The following is a 26,030-nucleotide window of genomic DNA, read 5'->3' as shown; positions in this document are numbered from 1 at the left end:
TTGTCCGAGAACCGAAATTCAGGAATATGGAAATTGAATTCATGCAGTTGAAGGCCGTAGGGAACGACCTTAACAGTTACAATCGTAGGTTTTTGGAGTTAGCACTGATGTGTCCGACCATGGTCACCCCCGAATTCAAGCGCATGGAGAAATACTTCTCGGGACTCCCTAAGTCCATCAAAGGAAATGTCACCTCATCCAAACCACCGAATGTTCCCGAAGCAATGCGCATGGCGCATACTCTCATGAATCAGATTCTTATTGATGAGCCGGAGAAGGCTAAGTTTGAAGCTGGTAGTAGCGAAAAGAGGAAATGGGACAACAACCATAACAACCACAACAACAACAACAACAACAACAACAACAGGGGGAGAAACTACGATCAAACCCCCACCAAGAGGCACAACAACGGTGGAAACCCTAATCCCAACAACAACACCAACACCAACCAGAACTACAAAGGAACCTTACCACAATGCAAGCGGTGCTACAAGCACCATACTGGATATTGCAATGTTGTCTGTGATAAGTGCCAACGGGCTGGGCATATCGGAAAGGACTGCAAGGTCACTACTTTGAATGGGAAACCGAACACCAATGGACCGAAGAAGTGCTACGAATGTGGGCAGACGGGCCATTTCAGAAACGCGTGCCCAAACAAGCGAAAAGACGGAGGACCACCCCGAGGTAGAGCCTTCAATGTTAATGCAAGGGATGCACGCGATAACCCCGACTTGGTTACAGGTATATTCACAATCAACAATCTTTTAGCTTTTGTCTTGTTTGATACTGGTGCGGATAGAAGTTATGTATGTAGACATTTTTGCAATAAGATTAATTGGTCATTAGTCCCGTTAAAAGAAAGTATGCTTGTCGAGGTCGCCAACGGTAAACTTGAAAAAGTTGACCACATTAGTCGAGGAGCTATTATCAACATAGCTGGTGCAGATTTCGAAATTGATTTGATACCTATCAAACTGGGAAGTTTTGACGTGATCGTCGGTATGGATTGGTTGAGCAAGATAAAGGCCGATATTATCTGTGGAGATAAAGCACTTCGTATACCACAAGGAGATGGCGAACCACTGGTTATCTATGGAGAGAGATGTACCTCGAAGATGAACCTCATTAGTTGCGTGAAAGCGCAAAAGATTATGAAGAAGGGTCGTTTTGCTGTCCTAGCACATGTGAAAGCGGTAGAAACTGAGGTGAAGAGCGTGAACGACGTTCGAATTGTGAACGAATTTTCCGATGTCTTCCCAGAGGAATTGCCTGGATTGCCGCCGCAGAGAGCTGTAGAGTTTCAGATTGATTTAGTGCCAGGAGCTGCACCTGTAGCTCGCGCACCTTATAGACTCGCACCTTCCGAGATGCAAGAATTACAGAGTCAGCTACAAGAGCTATTAGATCGAGGGTTTATCCAACCAAGCTTCTCGCCTTGGGGCGCACCCGTGTTGTTTGTGAAGAAGAAGGATAGATCCTTCCGTACGTGTATCGACTACCGTGAACTCAACAAATTGACTATCAAGAATCGGTATCCTCTTCCACGAATTGACGATCTTTTTGATCAACTACAAGGATCGAGCGTTTATTCAAAGATTGATTTACGATCCGGATATCACCAGCTGAGGGTGAAGGAAAGTGACGTGATGAAAACTGCATTCAGGACCCGTTATGGTCATTATGAGTTTCTCGTGTTGCCATTCGGTTTGACAAATGCACCTGCCGTGTTCATGGACCTCATGAATCGTGTCTGCAAGCCTTACTTGGACAAGTTTGTTATCGTCTTCATAGATGATATCCTCATCTACTCTAAGAGCGAAGAAGAACATGAGCAACACCTCTGATTAATGCTTGAACTCTTAAGACAAGAGCAACTTTACGCCAAATTCTCCAAGTGTGAATTTTGGTTGAAGGAAGTACAATTTTTGGGTCATGTTGTAAGCGACCAGGGTATCAAAGTTGATCCTGCCAAGATTGAAGCCATCAGTAAGTGGGAGACCCCTACTACTCCGACGCATATTCGCCAATTCCTAGGTCTCGCCGGTTATTACCGAAGATTCATCGAAGGATTTTCTCTGATTGCGCGTCCTTTGACCGCGCTGACTCACAAGGGTAAGAAGTTCACTTGGGAACCCGCACACGAATCAGCATTCCAAACCTTGAAGAAGAAGTTGACCACCGCACCTATCCTATCACTTCTTGAGGGCAGTGACGACTTTGTTGTTTATTGTGATGCATCGAAGAGTGGTTTTGGTTGTGTACTGATGCAACGATCAAAAGTTATTACCTATGCCTCCCGACAATTGAAGATTCACGAGCGGAACTACACTACACATGATCTTGAACTTGGATCCGTTGTCTTTGCGCTTAAATTGTGGAGACATTATTTGTATGGAACTAAGAGTACTATTTTCACCGATCACAAGAGTCTCCAGCACATCTTTGATCAGAAGCAACTGAATATGAGACAGCGTCAATGGATCGAGATGCTCAACGACTACGACTGTGAACTTCGCTATCACCCTGGCAAGGCCAATGTTGTAGCTGACGCTTTAAGCCGAAAGGAGAGGACGAAACCTCTTCGTGTTAGGGCTCTGAACATCACCATCCATTTGAACCTCAACAACCAGATCAGAGTAGCCCAAGTTAAGGCTCTCAAGGAGGAGAATATATCCCATGAACATTTGAACATACTTATCTCTCGATTCGAGGTTAGGGAGTCTGGACTCCGATGTTATGCCGGAAGAATTTGGGTACCTTATTATGGAGATCTACGAAACCTTATACTTGATGAAGCACACAAATCGAGATATTCGATTCACCCCGGCGCTGGCAAAATGTACCACGACCTTAAAGAACAGTATTGGTGGCCGAATCTTAAGAAGGACGTTGCGACTTATGTTGGTAAGTGTTTGACTTGCTCAAAGGTTAAAGCCGAGCATCAGAGACCTTCTGGTTTACTTCAACAACCAGAAATCCCACAATGGAAGTGGGAACGAATAACAATGGATTTCATCACCAAGCTACCAAAGACGGTGGGCGGATACGATACTATTTGGGTTATTGTTGACCGCCTTACCAAATCTGCACACTTTCTAGCGATGAAGGAAACTGATACAATGGAGAGACTTGCTCAGTTATACATCAAAGAGGTTGTATCTCGTCATGGTGTACCTTTATCGATCATCTCAGATCGCGATCACCGTTTTGCTTCTAGATTTTGGCGTTCTTTGCAAGAAGCCATGGGAACTCGTCTCGACATGAGCACTGCTTATCATCCTCAGACTGACGGGCAAAGTGAACGAACGATTCAGACCTTGGAGGACATGCTGCGTGCATGTGTCATTGATTTTGGAAAGGCCTGGGAAAGACATTTGCCACTCGCTGAATTCTCGTACAACAACAGTTATCACTCTAGCATTAATGCTGCACCTTTTGAAGCATTGTATGGCCGTAAGTGTCGATCTCCTATTTGTTGGGCCGAAGTAGGCGAAAAGCAAATCACCGGACCCGAGGTAGTCCCCGAAACCACGGAGAAGATTGCTCAGATTCAAGCTAGACTTAAGACTACCCGTGACCGCCAAAAGAGTTATGCCGATCTTAAACGTAAAGACTTTGAATTCAATGTTGGTGATCGTGTAATGTTGAAGGTTGCACCTTGGAAAGGTGTGATCCGTTTTGGAAAACGTGGAAAGTTGAACCCACGATACATTGGTCCTTTCGAAATCTTGGAACGTGTTGGACCCGTTGCATACCGTTTGGATCTACCAGCACAATTGAGCTCAGTTCATCCTACCTTCCACGTGTCAAACTTGAAGAAGTGTCTTGCTGCACCAGAACTTATCATACCACTAGAAGAACTTACAATTGATGACAAACTCCACTTTGTGGAGGAACCTGTTGAAATTATGGATCGTGAGATCAAAACTTTGAAACGCAACAAGATTCCGATCGTCCGAGTACGGTGGAATGCCAAACGAGGAACTGAGTTTACTTGGGAACGAGAGGATCAAATGATGCGGAAGTATCCCCACCTTTTCCCGACTCCTCCATCACCTGCAGCTTAAATTTCAGGACGAAATTTTCTTTAACAGGTGGGTAATGTAACGACCCTGGTTTTTCCAACGTTAATTATTAATAATTATTATTATTAATACGTGTGATTATACGAATGTATGTTATTACATTTACATGTTGCCTTGATTGCCCGTACTTGACTTTTAAGTGTCCGAAACGTCTTTGTGACACCCGAAACTTTCACGAATAATATTTTCAAGTATTATTTACATTCATGATTAAATTTATTAATCATTTTAATTAACTGAGACTATTAGTTAGTTACTTGGGCTTTAATTGGCTTAACTTGTTATTAATTGTACTTGGGCTTTATTAGTGTTATGTACTCTTGAACTTGGGCTTCCAAGCCCACCCTACTTATGTTAATGGACCTTTTAGCCCATGTCTTCCTTATGTAAGTATCAATTAAAGAGTAACTAGCTAGTTACTTCATTAAGAATCTTGTTAGCTCATAATCCCCATGAACAACCATCCTTTAACCAACCTTTTTAGCTTTTACATGCTTGTAACCATCAAACAACACCCTCCCTCTTCCTTTGGCCGCTGCAGGCCGTGGGCTATGGGGTGCCCAAGAGGGTTCAAAATCTTTTTTTTTTACTTACTTGCTCTCTTGCATTCTTCATTCCAAAACACACACTTAATTCTCTCAATATTCTTTCTCTCTTTTCTCTCCAAGTTGTAAGTAACATGAAGCTTTTATCTTTTCTTTCTTTATCCCAAAACCAAATACATACATGAATCATCATCATCTTTTGTTGATTGTTACTTGTTTCATCTTGTTGTTGTAGTTACTTACTAGCTTTCAAGAAACTAACTTTCTAGTTTTGGTTCTTCTATTATCTTGTAAGTTCAAGAACACAAGAACATAAACTCACTAGTTTACGATTCTACTTCAATTGTTTCAAAAGTTACAAGTTCCATGTGTTGATTAAAGACATACTTGAAGCTCATGAAGTAAACTTTAAAGTTTACTTTCTAAAGATCAAACTTTGGTTTGAATCTTTAAAGTATGAACAACCATGAACCTTTTCTTGTTTATTTAAGTTTACTTCTTCATTTTATGCACTTTAATTTCATTATTTATGTTCTTGTTGGTCAAATGTTACAAGTTAACTTTGATCTCATTAATCTTGAACTTAAAGTTAACTTTAAAGTTCAAGAACATATAAAGGAAACTTTTTAATTATAACTTTGTATACTTATGCTTGATCTAGACTTTTGAGTCTTGGATCTTCAAGATCTAACTAAGAACTATGTTCTACATTTTAAGATCTTGATTTCATAAGTTCATTTTCAAGTTTGTAACTTATTATTAGTCTTACAGTTCATGTAAGTGTCAAACCTAAGACTTCGATGTAACTTTGTTTCATCAAACTACATGCAACTCTTAAGTGAGTTGTGCTTCATGTCTTAGACTACACTAGGGTTATGATGGTCAAGACTTGGTTAAGATGATGTAGATACATCAATAAGTTGTACACTTGAAGCTATATGCATCAAGGATGAGAACCATGATGAACATCAAGCACCAAGACCACCGGAACCCTTTTAAACTTACTGTTTCTGTCCAAAAGCTATTGATCTGATGTTTCTGTAACAGACCAGTAGACCTGGGCTGTTCTAACCTTGATTTTTAGATAGAACATTTCGAGTAGATAACCTTTCATATAGGACTCGTCTTAATCCGAGTTATGGTTTAGGATTTATGGCCCTCCGATCGTCACTATGTCCTTTAACGTTGTGCAGAAATTTCTGACCTACTCGCACTTAGACCGTCGCCACGGTCAAACGAAGACGAGTTTGCTTCTGGAATTTTTACCACACTTAAGGGACTCATAAAAGGAGCCATGGCCACTGGTCTCACCTTAATTCAGTAAGGGTAGAGGCCGTGGTGACTGACTGAAGTCAGACTTTGTTTTAAACTACTTTCATAAACGAAACCTACTTTACGCCTTTTGTTTAATGATGAATGATGATGACCCTTAAGACCTTAATTACATACTTTTAAACCTATTAAGACGAATTACTGACTTAGTACTATTTGCCTTAGGTTGAGGACCTTCGGACCGATTACTTGCACACCTTTTCCGAACCGACTTTACGACTACATTATCATTGTGAGTTATAGCATTCCCTTTTTACTTTAAACTTATTTTGGGAACTGAGAATACATGCGGATTTTATGTTTTACATACTAGGCACGAGTACTTAAACTTATATATGTGTGGGTTATACAACGGCATAAACATTCCCTTTAGCTCGGTAACGTTTAATCATTGGTTTTTGAACCGTGAACGCGAATCTTAGATATGGATCCATAGGGTTTGACATCCCCACTCGGGCTAGTAGCGCTAGCATTTAACGAGTGTTTAATACTTCGTAGACATACGCACTTGCCAAGTGTACTTTCAGGGGATATAAACGTTAAGTTAGTTACCAAGTGCCCACGGTTAACATATACTTTATCATACTGTTTTGAAACGCTCTTTGTAGCACTGAAATCTCGTGGCCTACCTTACATACTGTTATACTTAAACTATAGCTCACCAACCTTTGTGTTGAAGTTTTTAAGCATGTTTTTCTCAGGTGCTTGAGGTTAGCTTCCGCTGTGTACTAGTCGTGCTGTAGACACCCGCTGCTTAGAGTTGTCATCGCATGAACTACTTTATTTTGCATTCAAACATTCGTACTTTTGAACTATGACTTGTAACGACCATTGTGGTCACATACACTTATTATTTGCTTCTACTTAGTGAAGCATGCTTTTGAAATGTAAAACATTTGATGTCGGTTATGACATCACCTTTTTATCGTGAATGCAACTTCTTTAATTACACCATATAGTACTTAACCTTGTAATGATCCTGTTGTTGATGATTCGTACACGATGGTTTTGTACGGGACATCACATTCGTCACGAAGTGTCTTTTTTAAATGTTCATATTTTCGTGTGATCTTGATGCCTAAAAAAACTCCAAAAAAACGAAAAAAATAAAATTGTTGCTTCCCCCCGCTTCCCCCCGATTGGTTACTTCCCCATTGATCCTGCCTATATATATTAGTTATTGTAAAGTTTAAAAATAGTGAATTTTGATTTGTTTATGTAAAAAGACTTCGAAATATGGAGGCTGACATAGTGTGTTTAGCAAAATCCAAATCAAGATTAAAAAAAAAAACTAGAAAATAATGTCAATACTTACAAACATCATTATATGTAGCCACATTAGCATACTTCTTATCAAATTAAATGCATACATTTTTAATTTATAAAAAAAATCAACTAAAATTCATGTAAACATATATAGGAGTTTACCGCGTGGATTAAAGACTCCCGTATTGTTTATAATTCTAGTTAGATTAAAGGTCAAAGCTTAATTGGTAACTATATATTTACGGAGTATATAAGTTATATGAGATGGACCTATTATTATAAAGAATAAAATCTGGAATATTAAATTTCGGTACCAAATACCGATTTCTCGAAAAAAATACTGGAACCGTATCGTACCGTACCGAAACCGAAAACCTCCGATTCCTGGAACCGAAACCGATACCGAATCCCTTTCGGTTCCATTTTCGGTACCGATATCGGTTCAGTACCGGTTCAGTTTCGGTATTTCAGTTTATTTGCTCATGCCTAATTTGTATCCGTGTTCAAGTTCCGCCACTGCCCCCAACCCCAACACACAAGGTGAAGGGGATGCCGTTGAAGCAATGTTTCGTTGACAACATTATATAATTGTAAAATTGTCTATTTTGATTATTTTTTGTTTATTTCTTTTCAACTCGAGAATATATAAATTACATTCATTTTCATTCTTTTATTTTCTTTTTCATTTATCTTTTCCGCTATAAAAAAACTCCAGAATGCAGCGTTTTGAATTTGCAATTAGAGTTTTGTGGTTAAGTTTTTAGTGAGCTATTAGTAGTTGGGGTCTAAACATTATAAATTAATCTTTTTATGCTCATGATAAATTAGCTAATTACAATTTAAAATATTTGTATCAATGATTTCCAACAAAGTATATAAGCATTTTACAAGATTGTGTCTTGTTGGATCGCTGCATATACATGCTAATAACGACCTGTTAGACAAGATATCTTTTTATTTATCGTCGTCGTGAATGGTTGTTTATTTGTCGTGAATGGTTGTTTATTGTATATTTTCGAATGGTTGTTTATTTGACATTATTTATTAAATATATGCATTAGAACATGATAATAACGACCTGTTGGACAAGATAACTTTTTAAACAATGTAATTAAACCGTAGACATTAAATGAAGTACTAGTAAAATCATATTTCGACACATATAAATGATCGGTTGTTAAAAGTTGGATACATACAGCAAAATTGTAGAATCCTTATTCATCAAAATAAGGGTGAATCCACTTCACTTCCAATATGTTTACATGATCATCATCTAGTGAAGTTTCTTAGACTTCAAAAGGAGAATTAGAAACATGATAATAGACAATTACTAAAGATGCAAATCTAAACTAACTTGTTCATGCAAAGATGGATCCAAATCTTGCATATATACACTTTGAGAATTCGAGCTGGAGTTAGAATAATTTAATAAACCGCGATGGTTGATCATAGTCGAATTCTGAACCCTCATTAAAGATCGCCATGGTGCTAATGGCCTTCCGTCTATAGGTCTTTGATTCGAGATATAAGATGGCAATTTTCTACCAAAAAACTTAAAACTAGAATGGTGTGTTGAGGTGGTTGTAAGATATTGATGGTGAAAGTTTGGCAAACTAGGAAATTGTGACTTATAGGAACTAGAGTGGATCATGGCGGAGTTATTGTGGGACCGTTTAGCTTGTAAACGTTCCTTTCTGTGTGCGTTTTGATGGCCTCCAAGTGCTTGTGATGTAGTGAAGTTTCTACGACAATAATTGCACTCAAACATACGGTTATTGTCTTTGGGTTCTTCATAGATGATGGTAGCATTTTTGGAAGAAGAAGTTGATATTGTGGCTAAATCGTTGCAACCGAATTCTTTACCAAAGAGTCTAATTGTGTTTTCTTTGGGTGGGGTGAATGGAAGTTGAGAGAAAGTTCCAATATCAAGAGTTTGGATAGTAGTTGAGTTGGAAGATTTTGATCTAAAGGTACCCATTAGTAAAAGTAGTAATTTTGTGTCTAAAATGGGGATATTGGGAAGTATAACTTATACTTAAGTTACTAGAAAAACAAAATGTGAGTGAGTTTAAGTGAAGCAACTTGGCTATAAGAAGAACTATGAACTATGAATTGATTATATGCATCAAGATAAGAAGTATAGATGATAGTATATGATAATAACTGAAGATAGTGGTGTATAAAAAGGGCATATTAACAAGAAAGAAGGAAAGAGTGAAGCATAGATTTGTATTATGGAGAAAGGGTGGGGACTACATAGAGGAAATGGAGTAAGGGAGTCATTGATGCTAAACATGCTCAAATTTATGTTGTCCAACCAATGTTATAAACGAGGTTGGTCACCCGTGCGCGATATAGCGGATTGACTCGTTAATAGTTTACACATCAATATTAAAAATATAAAACTAAAGACTTTAACTTTTGTATACACTATATCGCGTATAAATTGTTACATTAACCTTATATACTAATACGTACCTGATTTTCTGCCATTTCACTCACAAATTCGCCCAAAACGACATTAAGCCCTTCCCCTTATTTAAAAGAAATAAAACCCTAAACCCACCACACTTCGTACCTCCCAATCCTCACTGCTTTTACGTGTCTGCTCCTCCTTTAACTCGAAGGTTTCCGGCGAATACTTCGAATTGACACTCGGTTTCATCGATTTCGTTTGTGAACCACCATTTCATCCACTGGTTTCTTTTCCTGGTGGCGGTGGTTTGGATTTAACACTAGCGTTTTGGATTTTGCGAGTCTTTGTCTGCGAGAGTATCATCTAATCTTATGGGTTTGGATCTTCAGTCAGTTACTGTTTTGGATTTCATATCATCAGGCGATTTAACCCTAGGGTTTTTAATTTCATGGCAGCGATTAGTGCCAATCTAACGCAAGTTCGTCTCTCAAAGGTGATTTCTGATTCATTGCTTATATCGTTTAATATGTTTTTGTTTACGACATTGATTTAGATTTTTGGATGTTCTGTGTGTTATTGTTTTAGGTTTTTGGCTCCACAGTGATATCTATCTGTTTCAAGGTAATTTTCATGGTTCCTTTACATTTTGCGTTTCACTTTATTTGCTTTTATTTAGTTTGTGCTTTTATAGATATTAAAAACAAAATTGTGATGGATGGGCAGTAATAAACCTAACTTGAAATAAAATTTGATAGATTGTATATCTTATACAAAATGGTGATGTATTAAATTTTTTGAGTTGTTTTCTTATTAAGGTAGTGTAAATGCTAAGTTGATATCAATACCATCTTTGACCCATAAAACTTTTATAGATATATTCAAATTTTTTTTTTTTGTGATGGATGGGCAGTAAAAAAACTAACTTCAGACAAAAGTGTAAGTTTTTACTTCAAACTTTGCATGTTCATAAGTTCATTGTATATCATCTTCTACTTATGCAGTAGATGTAAAATACTTTTTTGAAGTTTTAAATGTTTCTAAAGAAGATTCTGATCAATAGATTAAACCTTCTTACATATAAGTCATCGGGTGTAAGTATTAGCCAAACAACATTTATGAATTTAATTACAATATATATGTCGTTTGGCTAATAGTAAGTTAAAGTTTTAGGATTAGGTGAGAAATGTAATCGAATTTTTAGTACCTTGCTCCCCAGGTTAAAATTTATTTGGTTACGCAGTGTTGAAGATGATGTCGATTTATATATTTCTTATGCTTTCTTAGATTCCTTTCTTATCCCACAGATGGATCTGAAGCATAAGACATCATTTTTTTGTCTATAAATTACTATTGTTTTCGCTACAATGTGGGCTTTCCGAATTTTCACCAAAGTGTTGAAAAAATTTGATGAAAAGTGTGTGTTTCACCAATATTTAGACACAATTTAATATATAATAGAGTGTTATATATTGATATCTGTTTAGTGGGTTTTGTAGCCTCTAACAAAGGCTTTGCAATGATATAAAATGTGTCTAAAACAGATTAAAGGTGAATGAGATATCGAATCTCAAAGTTGACAGTTTGGTGAAAATCTAGAAAGGTTTTCCATTTTTCCCACATCGGAAATGGGAGCAAACCTAAGGCATTGGTTTTCACTAGAAATAGATGCATATAGGGTTTGTAGAGACACACTAAAAATCATATAAGCATTCTTATATGATTAGAGTTTTCTCTCAGCCGCAACAAGGTCTTCCAGTTCCCGTTACCTTTCAGGCAAGTGGTCAAGTCCGGCAGTACGCTGCTTCGGACCGGTTTTAAGGGAACTGTGTCAAACACAAGTCTGGTTCAACCTATTATCGGTTAGATCGTTTTTTAACCTTCTCCTTTTTATTATTAATTAGTAATCTGATTATTACTTTTGTGATAACATGTTTTGTTATTTCAGTTTCATATATATTTTACCTACAAACTTAAACAGAATCTTATACGAAATTGAGATGTTTGAATAATCGGATTATATGCTTAAATAAACTGAAACGTGTGTAACCATGCCTGCCTATGTCTATTGTTCGTTTTATTAAATTGCGGCGCATGTTCTTATTAACACGAGTTTATTTTCTACGAAGTATTCTTTTTCTTTTCGCTATTGTCAGATTTTGTCCGAGTTTTTGCTGAACATATTATAATCTATTCGTATCCATAATCTGTGAAATCTGAATGTTATTTGTTTTAGAGGATTAATGAATTAATGAAATTAATGAATAGATTATAGTTCAAGCACGAATTTTTAAACTTTTGTACGTTTATTATAACACCATGTGTTAACCTACTATCTATGATTCATATTTGTGAACTTGAATTGTTAAAATTGTTGCATGCTTATGTGTGAACAAAAGTGAACACATGTATGCTTTTAGTTTATCTATTTGGATATCGATCATATAATTCAATATATACTGTCTTGCTCGGATTAATTATACATCGATCTATAATTTGGTTTTATAATATGCTGTTTATAAACTTGCTATTATATGAGAATTGAGATAATCAGACCATAATAAAATTGATGTTCTATGTTGATGCTACTGTTTCAACATATATTGTTATTGAATATAGTTGCTAACTATATAATTACTATACCCAGCCGTGTTAAGAATTATACTTATGGCTATATGCATATGAATTTACTTATGTAACATATTTAAGTTATTTATTTGCTTAGTGATGTAAATGTTCCATTAAAATATACAAGTTGCAATTTTTGATTTGTAATCAAATTGAACATGAGTATGCTTGTAATTTGCTAATATAGGCGCATGTATGAGTATGTTCGTAGAACATATTTGCGTTATTTTGTTGATGTATGAAACAGTTTAACAATGTGTTTTATGTATTAAGTGAACGTAAATGCTAAAGTCATTTAGTTTAATGACCCGTGGAACCACACTAAGAAACTTGTCATTGTTTTTACAAATATATTGACGAAACATGATTTATAGTATCCGTAGCCTATCAATTAAGAGAAATTAACAACAATAAAAAAAATTCCAGTCAGCTAAAGATATATAAAGATAACTAATAGTGATCACATTATGTATCCTTACCTTATAATAGCTTTATACCATTTAGGATTAGATGAATAGCATGTATTGATTATGGTAGTTAATATCATAGTATATAGCTCGGAGAAGAAAAAAAAAGCAAGCATGAATAATTGCTGCTAAAAAATTAGGGCATAAAGACGTATCACATTAAGGTTGAATAAATGAGTAAATATGATGAGTTTATATGTTTAAAATGGGCTCATATGATATAATCATATTTAAGTGGGTAAATATGTTATTATTAAAGTTAAGAAGGTTATATATGATAAAAACCTTAAATAAATAATAAAATATTTAATTAATGTTAATGACATCATCAAGATTGCTTAGATTTTTTTCTTTTTCTTTTTTCTTTTTTGTTAACAAAGAAAATAGCCTAATAATGACATCATCATTATAGGATTTTAATAGAAACTATAGATAGATGATTATATATATCGTAATGATTAACATATAGATCAGAATATTTGTGGACCTTTGAAATATTTATCTATATACGTTTGTGATTTTACTATATATTCTATGAATTTAGATAACAATATAGTATATATATATATATTTGTAATATATTTATTGTGATCCAACTTCGGCATCGCTATTTAAACGGTTTACTTAAACCAATTATGATATCCACTATCATTGTCAATGTTGGGATAGTTCCACTGCCTTCAAATACGATTCTTTCTCATGTTGAGAAACTTGAAAAGTTCACCGGTGTGAGCTTTAAACGTTGGCAGTAAAAGATGTTCGTTTAACTGACCATGTTGAACCTTATGAGGTTCTTGACCGAACCTTGTGAGGTTCTTGACCGAACCTTGCGAGGTTCTTGACGGAACCTTGCGAGGTTCTTGAGGGAACCTTGCGAGATTCTTGACTGAACCTTGCGAGGTTCTTCATTGAACCTTGCGAGGTTCTTGACGGAACTCTGCAAGGATCTTGACTGAACCTTGCGAGGTTCTTAACTGAACCTTGCGAGGTTCTTGACTGAACCTTGCGAGGTTCTTGGCTGAACCTTGCGGGGTTCTTGGCTGAAACCACTTCCAAGTTCCTAAAGGGAACATGATGCTCAAATTGTGAGCGCGGTTCAGGTTTGGAATCATTTAGATTACTTGTGTGCAAGTCGATTGTTCTATAACGTGTTTTCGGACTGATATCGAACTGTATTTCGATCTGTTTCCAGACAGTATTCGACACTGGTTATAGACTATCTTCGAGACAGTTTTAGACTGTTATTAAACCGGATTTAAACTTGTTTGTTTAATAGTTGAGCTTAAACATGTTTGGTTTAACCGGTTTTGTTGAAATTGTTTAGTTTAATCGTTTAGTATAAACCTTTTGGTTTTAACATGTTTGGTTTACATGTTTTTGTTTAAACCTGCTTGGTTTAACTGTAGGGTTGAAACCTGTTGGGTTACCCGTTTGAGTTTAAACCTGTTTGGTTTACTTTTTTGGGTCGAAACCTATTTGGTTTACCCGGTTGGGTTTAAACCTATTTGGTTTACTTGTTTAGGTTGAAACCTGCTCGGTTTACCTATTTGGTTAAAACTTGATTGGTTTAACCTAGTTGTATTGAAACACGTTTGGTTTAACTCAGTTTCTTCAAGGTAAAATGAAACTTTTATTTGGGTTGAAAACCCGAATTAATTCAGTTCATGTGGTATTTGCTGACTGAAATTTTCTGTTTTGCTAAAACGGTTTATTTTAGTTTATATTCCAGAGTGATGATCATGGAAAATTTTACTTCTGGATAGGAACTCACATTGAATAATGTGTTGTATGTTCCTGAGATTCGTAAGGAATCTGGTGTCCGGATGTTTGTTGAACAAGTTTGGCGTTTAAACAAAAAAGGAAAGTATGTTCAAAAGGTCATGTTGACCAAAAGTGAATGTATATTTTAACGGGTTGTGCCCTATAAATGTGAAACTTGTGTTGAAGCCAAATTAACGAGATCTTCGGTTGAACGAATAACCGAACTCCTTGATATGATCCATAATCAGACCATAGAGATCATAATTATTTCTCTCAGGCACAAGCAGAGTAAAAACATTTGTCGTTTTCAGAATGCTTGTTGCCTAAAAGAAAGAACTCCAATGTCTATGGTTAGTGAGCCTCTAAGTCACCCAAATATTTGTCGCTTTCACTGATGACTACAACATCTGGACTATCATCAGACACTTCAGTTTCATCTAAAGGGCTTTTGAACACGAGCCCTTTTCCCATTTACTTGGGTTAGAATTATCAGCACTGAATTCTGCAGTTAAGGGAAGAAAAAAATCTTAATAGCTAAAAATTATATATTACCAAACCATCTAGTAAGCCGGTAGAGGGCTAAAACAAACAAACATTTACAACAGATGCATACAAACAATTGTTTCCTTAAAAGATGCAAACAGATCATTTTTTCCTTAAAAGATGCAAACAAACAATTGTCTCCTTAAGAGATGTGTATAGTTGTAAATTGATTACAGATGCATATATGTGTATAGTTGTAAATTGATTACACCTGCAAAAAAAAAACAGATGCATATAAACCCTAAATTCATGATAAACCTCATGGCATTAATTACACCTGCATATATGTGTATAGTTGTAAATTGATTACACCTGCAAACAAACAGATGCATATAAACCCTAAATTAATAGACCTCATGACATTAGTTACACCTGCATATATGTATATAGTTGTAAATTGATTAAACCAGTAAACAAACAAATGCATATAAACCCTAATGTGCAAATAAAGAACACAAATTCGTGCAAATCCATTAATTAGTTCATTTAAAAGTGCATTAAAACTAAAAACTACGGAGTAAAACCTAAGCAATATCGATCAGGTTTTGATATCGATAAACCCTTATAAAGTGTATCGATAAGTTTAAAGAAAGGTAAATGCTGATCATGAAGAAACAAAAACCTGATTTCGTCATGGAGGATTTGGTGGTTGTTTAGGTTTCTTTTGAGCAAAAATGACATACAGTAAAGTATTTCAAATATACTCAAATAAAAAAACAAAACAACCCACCAAAACATTGAGTCTTACATCACATGAGTATTTTTCCAAACTAATAAAATTATTATTTATCTAGTTGATGATTATAGATTCAAATCTATGTTACCACTACAAAATAATTTCCATTTCTTAACATCAAAATTTTGTCGTGGTCTTTTGTAAATATTTCGTGGTTGACTGTTCGTGTTACTAGTTCATATAGTTGTATGTGTAAACAATTGTGATATATCAATAAAAATTTTGCCTTTCAAAAAACAAAATCTATCCCATAAATGATTATATGTGCTGATAAACGTAAGTTTTATTTTTATAAATTTAAATATGTTGAATTTAGTAATTTTTATAAGCGTAATCTATTCAATATTCGCATTTTCTACAAGTTGAGGACCCATCAGTGTGTCACTCTGCAAATGTGTTTCTACATCATCGATACACGTTTGTTCATCCATGTCAAAATTATCTCTAGGTGTTGTCTTGATCACAACTTTCCAACCTTTACGAGCACGATCTTGAACATAGAATGATGTTGTGCTTGCGAAGCTAGAATATAAGGCTCTTTAGTTGGCTTCATACCTCAAAAATTGAGTGTCGTAAACCCGTTCTCATCAACATTTATCCTGGAACCACCTGATATCCAATCACAATGGAATAAAACTACTTTCTTTTCACCATACTGCAACTCGATTATATCATTTAAAACACCATAGTAAGTTACATATCCCAAAATCAGATTGTTATCGCTAGCACTCGATAAGCTACTTGTTACGGCATCAATCATAAGCACGCTATTTTGTGTTGTCCTATTCTACTCTACATCTTTAATGTGAAATCGGATACCATTTATGATATATCCATTATATTTCTTTACAACCATATATGGACCGTTTGCCAATGCCGTTATATCACTTGTGATTCTGTTATCCCCAGCCATATCCTCATCAACATGATTCAATGTAACGCTTACGTTTATGCAGATTTTCTTGACTTAGAATATTCAGATGCTCTCTGCAATCAAAGTAACAAAAAGAGAATAATATATGTACATTATCGTCAAAATTACACAATTTCATATAAAAAGATACTATTTCACTAAAATTGAACAACACATATGAGTGTGCAATAGCCAAAGTGTCGTATCCGAGTTGTACTACATTTGTTGCACCAATGGGTCGACCAGACATACAAAATATTGGTAAAGCAGTCTCCTCACCACCATCATCATGATTCCGACTAGTCTTATTATGTATAGTCTCAACATCACTGGCTAAATACAAAGAACAAAATGAAACACACTCTTCAGCTAGATATCCTTCGATAATTGAACCCTCGGATTTACTCCTGTTTTGCACATAAGATTTTAATGTTGCTAAATACCTGATCAGTGGCCAAAAAAGTTTATATCAGATTCAAAACAGTCATATATATTTAAACAAGTACAGTATAATTTACTACAGCATAAATGGTCACCTCTCGATTGAATACATCCAACGATAATGAACAGGTCCCCCTAATCTGGCCTCTGAAGCTAGATGAACCGATAGATGAATCATGACATCAAAAAATGACGGTGGAAAAATCCTTTCTAAATCACAAAGTATTTTTACAATATATTTTTCCATCCGAATTAAACCAGTAGTCTTAAGAACTTTTGAGCATAATTGTCTGTAGTACCGACATAACTTCATGATAACAGAACGCATATCGCGAGGTAAAATATTTCGTATGGCCACGGGAAGCAACTGCTGCATCAAAATATGATTATCGCGACTTTTTAGGCCTAAAATTTTGGGAGATTTTACCTAAATGCACCTAGAAATATTAGCAGCATAACCATCTGGCACTTTCACCCCTTTTAGCACCTTACAAAATTTTTCTTTCTCCTTTTTATCCAATACGAAACATGCAGGAGGCAAATACACTTTGCCATTTGGTAAAGGTTCTGGATGAAGTTCAGGTATAATACCCATTTCTTTCAAATCATGACGTGCTTTTAAATGATCCTTGGTCTTTCCATCTATATTCATTAACGCTCCAATGACACTATCACATACATTCTTTTTAGTATGCATTAAGTATATATTATGACGTATTAAGTTATCTTTCCAGTATGGTAACTCAAAAAACATACTTCTCTTCTTTCAGTTATATGGTAAGGATGGGTTATCCTTCACAAGTTTTCCAAATTTTATATTAAAACCTTCCAGCTCCGCAAGCACTTGTTCCCCTGTTAAGCAACGTGGTGGCCCTTCATGTTCTTCCGTATCAAAATCATCTTTTAAAAAACGGAAAGCATGCAACATTTCCAACCAGCGATGATGTGCCATGAAGCTTTCTTTGTGGGAGTTTGAAAACCGTATAGGGTTTAGTGCTAATTTACCTTTCATGCTTCAACCCGATAAATTCGCATAAGCAGGAAAGTCACTTATCGTCCATATCAAACATGCACGCAATGGGAAGTTACTCTTTGTTGATGCATCATAAGTATTAACTCTAGTATCCCGCAACTCCTTTTACTCATCAATTAGAGGTTGCATATAGACGTCTATATTATTACCTGGAGCAGATGGATCAGGTGTATAAGTAAAGTTAGTAACAAAAAAGGTTTTTTCATGCACAACCATGGTGGTAGATTATACGTTATCAAAACAACAGGCCAGGTACTATATGAAACACTCATGTTTACAAAAGGTTTAAACCCATCACTCGCCAAACCAAGCCTCACATTACGAGGTTCTTTAGCAAATTCACGATTCTGATAATCGAATGTTTTTCAGGCTGGTGAATCTGCAGGATGTCTTAATAGACCATCTTTCGTACGAATCTCTTGATGCCATCTCATGGACTCAGCCGTTTTAGGGGACATTAACAATCTTTGCAACCATGGTATGAGTGGAAAATAACGCGACAATTTTGCTCCAACCTTCTTAGCTTTATAATCACCATCATTATCAGCTTGTGTGGTTGACTCCTCTCCAGAATCATTATTGTTACTTTGTTTATATCTTGAGGTCAGACATACGTCACATATAATTTTTTCCTTGTTTTTTTCCAGTACAACATACAATCATTTTGACAAGCATCAATTTTCTCATAACCAAGACCCAACTCTCTTATTAACTTCCTGACTTCATACAATGACTTCGGTATGGAAGCATGAGGGAAGGCTTCCCTCATTGTGTCGAGAATCATGCTGAATCCTTTTTCATTATATTTTCCAACACACTTCTAATGGAAGAGTCTAACAATAAACGAAAGAACAGAGAACTTACAGCCTGGATATATTTCTTTCTTTGCATCTACCAATACTTTATAAAACCTTTCAGCATTTATGTTTGGTACAGTACTCTGATTTTAAGTTTCTTGGATATCGACTTCATCTTCATCTTCATCTTCATCTTCAAACATATGGAAGACGCATTCAGCCGATCCTTCCATATCATCTTTAGCATCCCACATTAATGTATCATCTGGTTCGAAAAGCACAGTTGGAATTTTATAGCCTTCGAAAAACCCGTCACATAGCAGATGTGATTTAGCCTCAACCCGATCAACCCGTTTGAGATTACCACAATTTATGCATGAACAATATATCTGACCACCTATTTCCTTTTTAGAGAAAATACGTTCTAAAAATTTGTCTAGTCCTTCTTCGAATTCAGGGGTAGATCTACATTTAGACATCCAAGTCGAGTCCATCATAGACCTGTATTTTACAAACACATTTAATTAATTAAAATATAACATATATATATATATATATATATATATATATATATATATATATATATATATATATATATATATATATATATATATATATATATATATATATATATATTCGTGTGTTCAGTAAGTAGGAGAAATAAATTAACATGGTTCAATAAATTTGTCAAGTCCTTTTTCGTATGCAGAGGTATGAACAAAGCGTATGAAACAAGGTGACCCAATTTATTGATGATTGCAATTAACTTATGTCTTCAATTACGTACAATATTAACTTACATCTGCAAACACATCTTCAATAACTGATGATGACCGATTGCAATTACATACGTACGATGTTATTATAAATTGTTAATGGTAATATAATTAATAATAATAATAATAATTTTGAATTATGATTATTATGATACATCCAATTTTAAGATGTGAGTAGTAATATAAGTTTAAGATAAGAATTCAAATAATTAATAAAATATAAAATATAATATAATATAATATAAATAATGTAGGTTAAGCATGTCCAAATAGATCTTATACACCTAGGCTTATCGGACGAGGTTAAAGCATATCAGAAGATCTTAAGGGTGACGTATAATCATAACATCAATTTGGACAAGCTTAAAGCTAGCTATAATATACAGCACTAATGATTTAGTATTTAGGGTTGTTTATGGTTTAATATAATGTTTATTAGGGTATATATGCACGGTTTAATTAATGTTCATGCTAATTAGGGATTATGGTGCGTGTAGGGTTTAGGGTATAGGACAATTTTAGGGTTTAGGATTCAGGGTTTAGGGTTTAGGTATAGGCCGGGTTTGGGATATAAGGGTTTAGGACGGTACCTTAGGGCATAGGGTTTAGGGCATAAATGTTTGCTTGCTCACAATAGACCTGCACGTACATACGAGAAATTATATATATCTAATATTTATATGGTTAGATTATATGTTTTTAAGGGTTAGATTATATGTTTTTTTAAAATATTTTTTTAAATCTTAATTACTATCCATTAACATTTATATAGGAATCAAGTCGATCACGTGGTGTCAAAATCCTTGAAATTCAATGGTTCTCGCAGTTCTCGCCATTTTTATGGTTCTCGTTTGAATTTTTGGCTAGGTATTGGGTTAATGATTTAGTGTTTGGGGTTTAAGGTTTATGGTTTAATGACTAGGGTAATTTAGGGTTTTGGGTTTAGGTTTATGGTTTATAAGGGTTTAGGGTTAGGGTTTATGGTTTAATGTTTAGGGTTTAGGGTATAGGGTTTAGTGTTTAGGGTTTAGATTTTAGGGTTTAGGGTTTAGTGTTTAGGGCCATCGATCGTATTGATGATCGAGGATGAGCTTGATTATCGGACGAACTTAATGCGTGCATGGTATATCACCAAACAAGTTATTCAAGCAGTTTAGAACTTGACGGATGATATGATAAGTCATATGAACTCAATCGATCAGGCGATCTCAATTATAATATACCATTGATTGAATGAGCCGAGGTAGCCTAATTATCATATATCAACGTCGAACGCTCTAAAGGCTTATCGGGCGTTCGATGATCTTAATAATGTTGATTCATATATTGATCTTAGTACACTATACGTACTTACGTTAAACAAATTAACATATATGATAAACTATGTTCAATTAGGATCAATTATGATAGACGATGTTCATTTAGGTTAACGGCCAACATGAACTTATATATTGCCGATTTTTGAGACCCAAATATATAATTAAAAAAACATTTAATGACTAATTAAATTAATTATGTGTACATTTATTCTATAAAGTTCATAAATTAATACTTATGCTATTTATTTAACATATAACTTATACTTATATTATTTGTTATATATATACATATTATTTATTTAAATTATACTGAGTATATGTAAACATGTAACTAAATAAAAAAGTTATCCTCAATTAATGTTTACCAAAATTTACCCTCTCAAACATTACCGCCAATATCACGGATTTTGGAGCCAAATTTTTAAGCTGATACAAATGTTTTCATTCAAAAAATTTGGTAAATTCAAAAAATTAGGGGTTGATCCTGCCACACTAGTTTTGATCCATACACACCAAAACAATATAAATTATCTATTTTATCCTTATAATTAGTATATTGACTAAATAGTAGTTTAAGGGTAAAATAGGAAGTTTGGATTAATTTGGTGTGGATGGATCAAATGATAGTGTGTAAAGATCACCTCACAAATTCAATGCGCCAAATCAAATTGGGGTAGCTAAAAGGTTTCTGAACAACACACCTATCTCTTTTTCATCAAAGAACTCAACATATCTCTTTTTTCACCAAAGAACACAGGTATCTCTCTTGTATGTTATTAACTATTCTTTTAGATTGTTTATAACATTGTTGCTAACTACTCCATATATAAAATTGTTTATAACTCTATTACGTTAAATAAATAGATGTTCATCATATAAGAAGTTTTCTAATGAGAATGTTGTCTTTAACAATTTCGGACATGCTTTGATTAATTGTGCATTTAAAATAGTCAACCACTCTTTAGAATTAACTTCCAATAACAAATATTTTAAATAAAAATAGCCATAAACTTGAATTAACTTCCAACCAATTTTAAATCTTTTTGAGCATAAGACGATGAAAAGATGTAACTCCGTATTATGTGTGGAGTATGGACCATCCAAAATGCGTATTATGCTTGCTTTATTAATTTTTATTTAGATGATGACATTGATATGTGTATTTTTATGTAGCTAAAAGGTTTATAAATATACAAGTATTTTATGTTAAATGAATAGATGTCATTCATATAATTGCTGGGTATTGTTCGTTACATTCTTTTAGATTATGTCTTGCCTTAGATCCGGTAAACATGTTGAGGATACTCAAACCACCAAGAAAAGGAAAACCAAACAGTACCTTGCTCCCAATACCATGAGAAAAGCGAGTTTAACAAATAAAAGATTTTTTGTTAATCCTGATGCCTTTAAAGTATTATACACAAAATCCAAGGGCCAAACAAGTGATACGAGGCCGAGGGTTAAGAAAAGTAAAGTTCCAGATGGAACAAGAGTCAGTCATGGTGAGTTTATATTAACTATTTCATTACTCTATACACATATCATGTATTATTTATGAAGGTATTAGCAGGGTTGCTGATGTATGGAATTTAGATGTGTTTAGTGATAGATTTCACATTAAACCTTGATCTGGGCTGTATTAGTTGTTTTTGCTGTATCGAGCTTGTTTTTTGTATGTTTCTGTTGGGTTTAGGCAATCTTCGGTCCATGAATTATGCTTGTTGGGCTTTGCCCATTATACTTAGCTAAGGTATTTGGCTATATATGGCTTGTCTTCATATACTGATAATTCATTCACAATAATACATATATTGATTACATTACTTAACACAGACAATCATGAAGATCAAAATTTAGAGGGAAATTTGGTGTCTAGACTCAAAAAAGTTAGACACGAAAAAGCTATAGTTCAAAGTCTTAGAGATGAAGAAATCGATACGGTGCCCGAGCCTGAGTATGAAGCCAACAATTATATTTACGATGATTACATATATGGAAATCAATATTATGATGATTTTGAAGACCACCAACGAGAAACCACCCAACAACTAGAAGGTTTATTTGTTCTATAATGTTTGATGCTTGATTCTTTTTATTATGTTAAATAATGTATTCTAACTTTCAGTATCCTTTTTATTATGCGAGTAAAGAAGTAAATGTGAGTACTCAAACTGTGATGAATGATGATCAGCAAACCATCCAACTAGTAGATGAATCAGGTTACTTGGCCGTGCCCTTGGATCGGTTTCAAAGTTTCCTCCCGGGCAGCGATGGGGGCGGGGTTATTATCGCTGCATCGGCATAGTCAAAACGGGAGATGATCGCAACAGGTGGTTTTGTCCCCCTCAGATAATCCCAATCGCTATTCAAAAAAAAAAAATATTTAAAAACTTACTTCTTGTAATCTTAGGATTAGGCATGATCTCCGAAAGGAAAAGATCATGCTTATATCATTCGTTTGAATTAAATTAATCTTCTTTGTATGAATATAAACAAGCAGGTGGTCCACGTGGCGCAACCCCACTCTAACACGTACATAAAGCTTTTTTTAATAGATAATTACATATTTTTAATAAAAAATATTGTAACGTTAATGACCTAACATAAAATAGAGACAATAATTCGTTTCAAAATACCAAACATCTCTTACAATTGTAGAAAAATTATGCAGTATCTTTATTTTTTTTTCTTTTGTTCATATACTAACTAATTATCTACTCCCGCCGTCTCAATCTAATATGTATTGTTTGACTTTATTTCTTAACTTTAACTTTAATTGTGACTCAAGCTATAAAAGATCAGATTCTTAATATTCTTCCATTCGTGGAAGGCTCACTTCCGGTTAAGTATTTGAGTGTCCCCTTTGATATCGGCTAAAAAGTTATGTTTTTACCCCCGATATTGAGTCCCAAAAACATAAAGTTCAAAACATTGTCGGCAAAATAATTGCTTTTTCGGTTAAATTTGTAGATAAAGTAATTACGAAGACAATGCAAAAAAGAATCAAGAGAAATGGAGCTAAAACGAAGATTCTAGAGCGATAACGGTGAAAGACAAGAAATCAAGTTACGATCCAGCAAAATCAGCTAACCAGCCTGGCTCACAAACGGCCTTCCAAACGGCCAGGGCAAATGGCCCCTGCAAACGGGCTGGTCTGGCAAACGGGGCCTGTCAAACGGCCTACCAGCCGTTTGCAGGAAAATTTCAAGTCTATTTAAAGGATTTTTGTCATCCAATTTCAACACACCTCTCCTCACTCTCTAACTAAAATACAATTTCTCACACTAGAGCTTTCAAGGCCTTCTCACCTCCGAGCGGAAAATTAAGTACCCGGAGGCGAACGCCGAAGATTGTAATAGGAGCGGTCTAGAGGATGTCAGCACTTGTAGTGGTGCAGATCTCGTCTGTAAACGGTGAACGCTTTCCTTAATTTAATAAAGTTATCTTGTTATCTTAAGTTGCTTTCATCTTACATGCTTATCTATCTGTTACAAATGTTTAATACATGTTGAATATTTTATCTGAAACTTATCCTACTGTTATGCTGAAACCTTGACGGTTTAGAAGTTTAATTTACGGATCACCCTTTCCGCTTATTCATGTGGCTATAACCTAGTGTTAGGACCTGATCAACCCTAGGATACAAGGTAAGTAGTTATGTGTGCTTAACTTCACAATAGGGATATAGTACCTACGTACGAACAACCATGTATTCGTCAAAGAAGAGCTGCCCATTTAGGTTGTGATTAGAGTAAGCAATATAGAGTTCAGTGAACACTGGCTTACTCAGAAGCATGATTTGCATCAGAAGCAACGTTCTTGAGATGTTGTAAGATGATCTGGGATTGAATAAGTGATAGCAAAGGAGAGACCTCTAATCCAATTAGCAGTACCTTAGAATATCTAAGATTGCACATCTGTTATTGTTAAGGCATAACGCGGTGTTAAGTGGTGGAATATTGCTTTAGTTAGACCAACTAGGATTAAGAAAAGCTGAGACTTTCCTTTATGGGTATACCACTCTGTTCATGTACCTAGGATTCTATCTATAAGGTCGTTTAACCTTCTAAGGTTAGCGTTGAGAGTAGGGATATCCGTCTTAGCCAGAATCTTCAAAGCCTAAACTCTTATTGACAAATCAGTTAGGTTCATAGCCCAATTGATTGAGGTTTAGTGTTTATTCTTGGAAGTTAAACTCTTGTGATAGTTCCCCATCAGAATTCTATTCTCCATATATATCTATCTTTATCTTTACAGTTAAATTACTACATTATTAGTTAATCTTAATCTATCACCTCTTGTCACTAGGGTTAACTATATAGGCACTTTTGTCCCACATTACTGAGCAAACATACAAAAATACGAACCTGAGTTATATTTACCACTTACTCGTTAAAAGGAAGACAAGTAGGTGAGTTATAGCTAGGAAGCCCCAGCTAAATATAAATAATAAAACCATTACTCTCTTTTGGTAGCTAATTCTGACGAGTTACGACCTAACGACATCGCACAAATAAAACCGTCCATTTCGGACATATCAATCGTCACGGCTGTATTATAGGGACTGTAAGGTCCTTGTTGATAATGTGAGAAATATGGTGGATAATTGGAAGAATCGATTCTTATCTTTTGCAGGTAGACTACAACTCATTAGTTCGGTTCTATCATCCATGCAAGTATATTGGCAGTCCGTTTTCATCCTTCCATGTGCCACCTTAAATGAAATTTAAGCATTCATGAACGGTTTCTTATGATGTCAAGGTACCTTTAAGAAGGGTAAGGCAAAAGTTAAATGGAAGGATGTTTGTGTTCCAAATGTCGAGGGTGGATTGGGTATAAAGAATCTTAAAGAATGGAATTCAGCGTTGATATCAACTCATATTTGGCAGATGCTTTCTCATAAAGAGTCTTTATGGGTTAAATGGATCCACACTTATAAGCTTGTGGGTCATAACTTTTGGAATGTTGATGT

The 26,030-nt window shown here is 35.0% G+C and overlaps 1 protein-coding gene across 1 annotated transcript; it reads right to left on the bottom strand.

The window, feature by feature from the left end:
• Positions 1 to 8,561: 8,561 nt before the first annotated feature.
• Positions 8,562 to 9,209, bottom strand: LOC139875882 (zinc finger protein GIS-like). Its single transcript, XM_071863175.1, has one exon. It carries the CDS (start codon positions 9,207 to 9,209, stop codon positions 8,562 to 8,564), a length of 648 nt encoding a protein of 215 aa, XP_071719276.1.
• Between the last annotated feature and the right edge of the window lie 16,821 nt (positions 9,210 to 26,030).

This window comes from Rutidosis leptorrhynchoides, chromosome 11 (genome assembly GCF_046630445.1).
Source record: "Rutidosis leptorrhynchoides isolate AG116_Rl617_1_P2 chromosome 11, CSIRO_AGI_Rlap_v1, whole genome shotgun sequence".
Taxonomy (NCBI): Eukaryota; Viridiplantae; Streptophyta; class Magnoliopsida; order Asterales; family Asteraceae; genus Rutidosis; species Rutidosis leptorrhynchoides.
The sequence above is the reverse complement of the archived record's forward strand: the minus strand, read 5'-3'. Positions and strand labels throughout refer to the sequence as shown.

Coding starts and splice junctions, on each gene's coding strand:
- LOC139875882 (XM_071863175.1), bottom strand. CDS start 9,209: ATGGGTACCTTTAGATCAAAATCTTCCAACTCAACTACTATCCAAACT.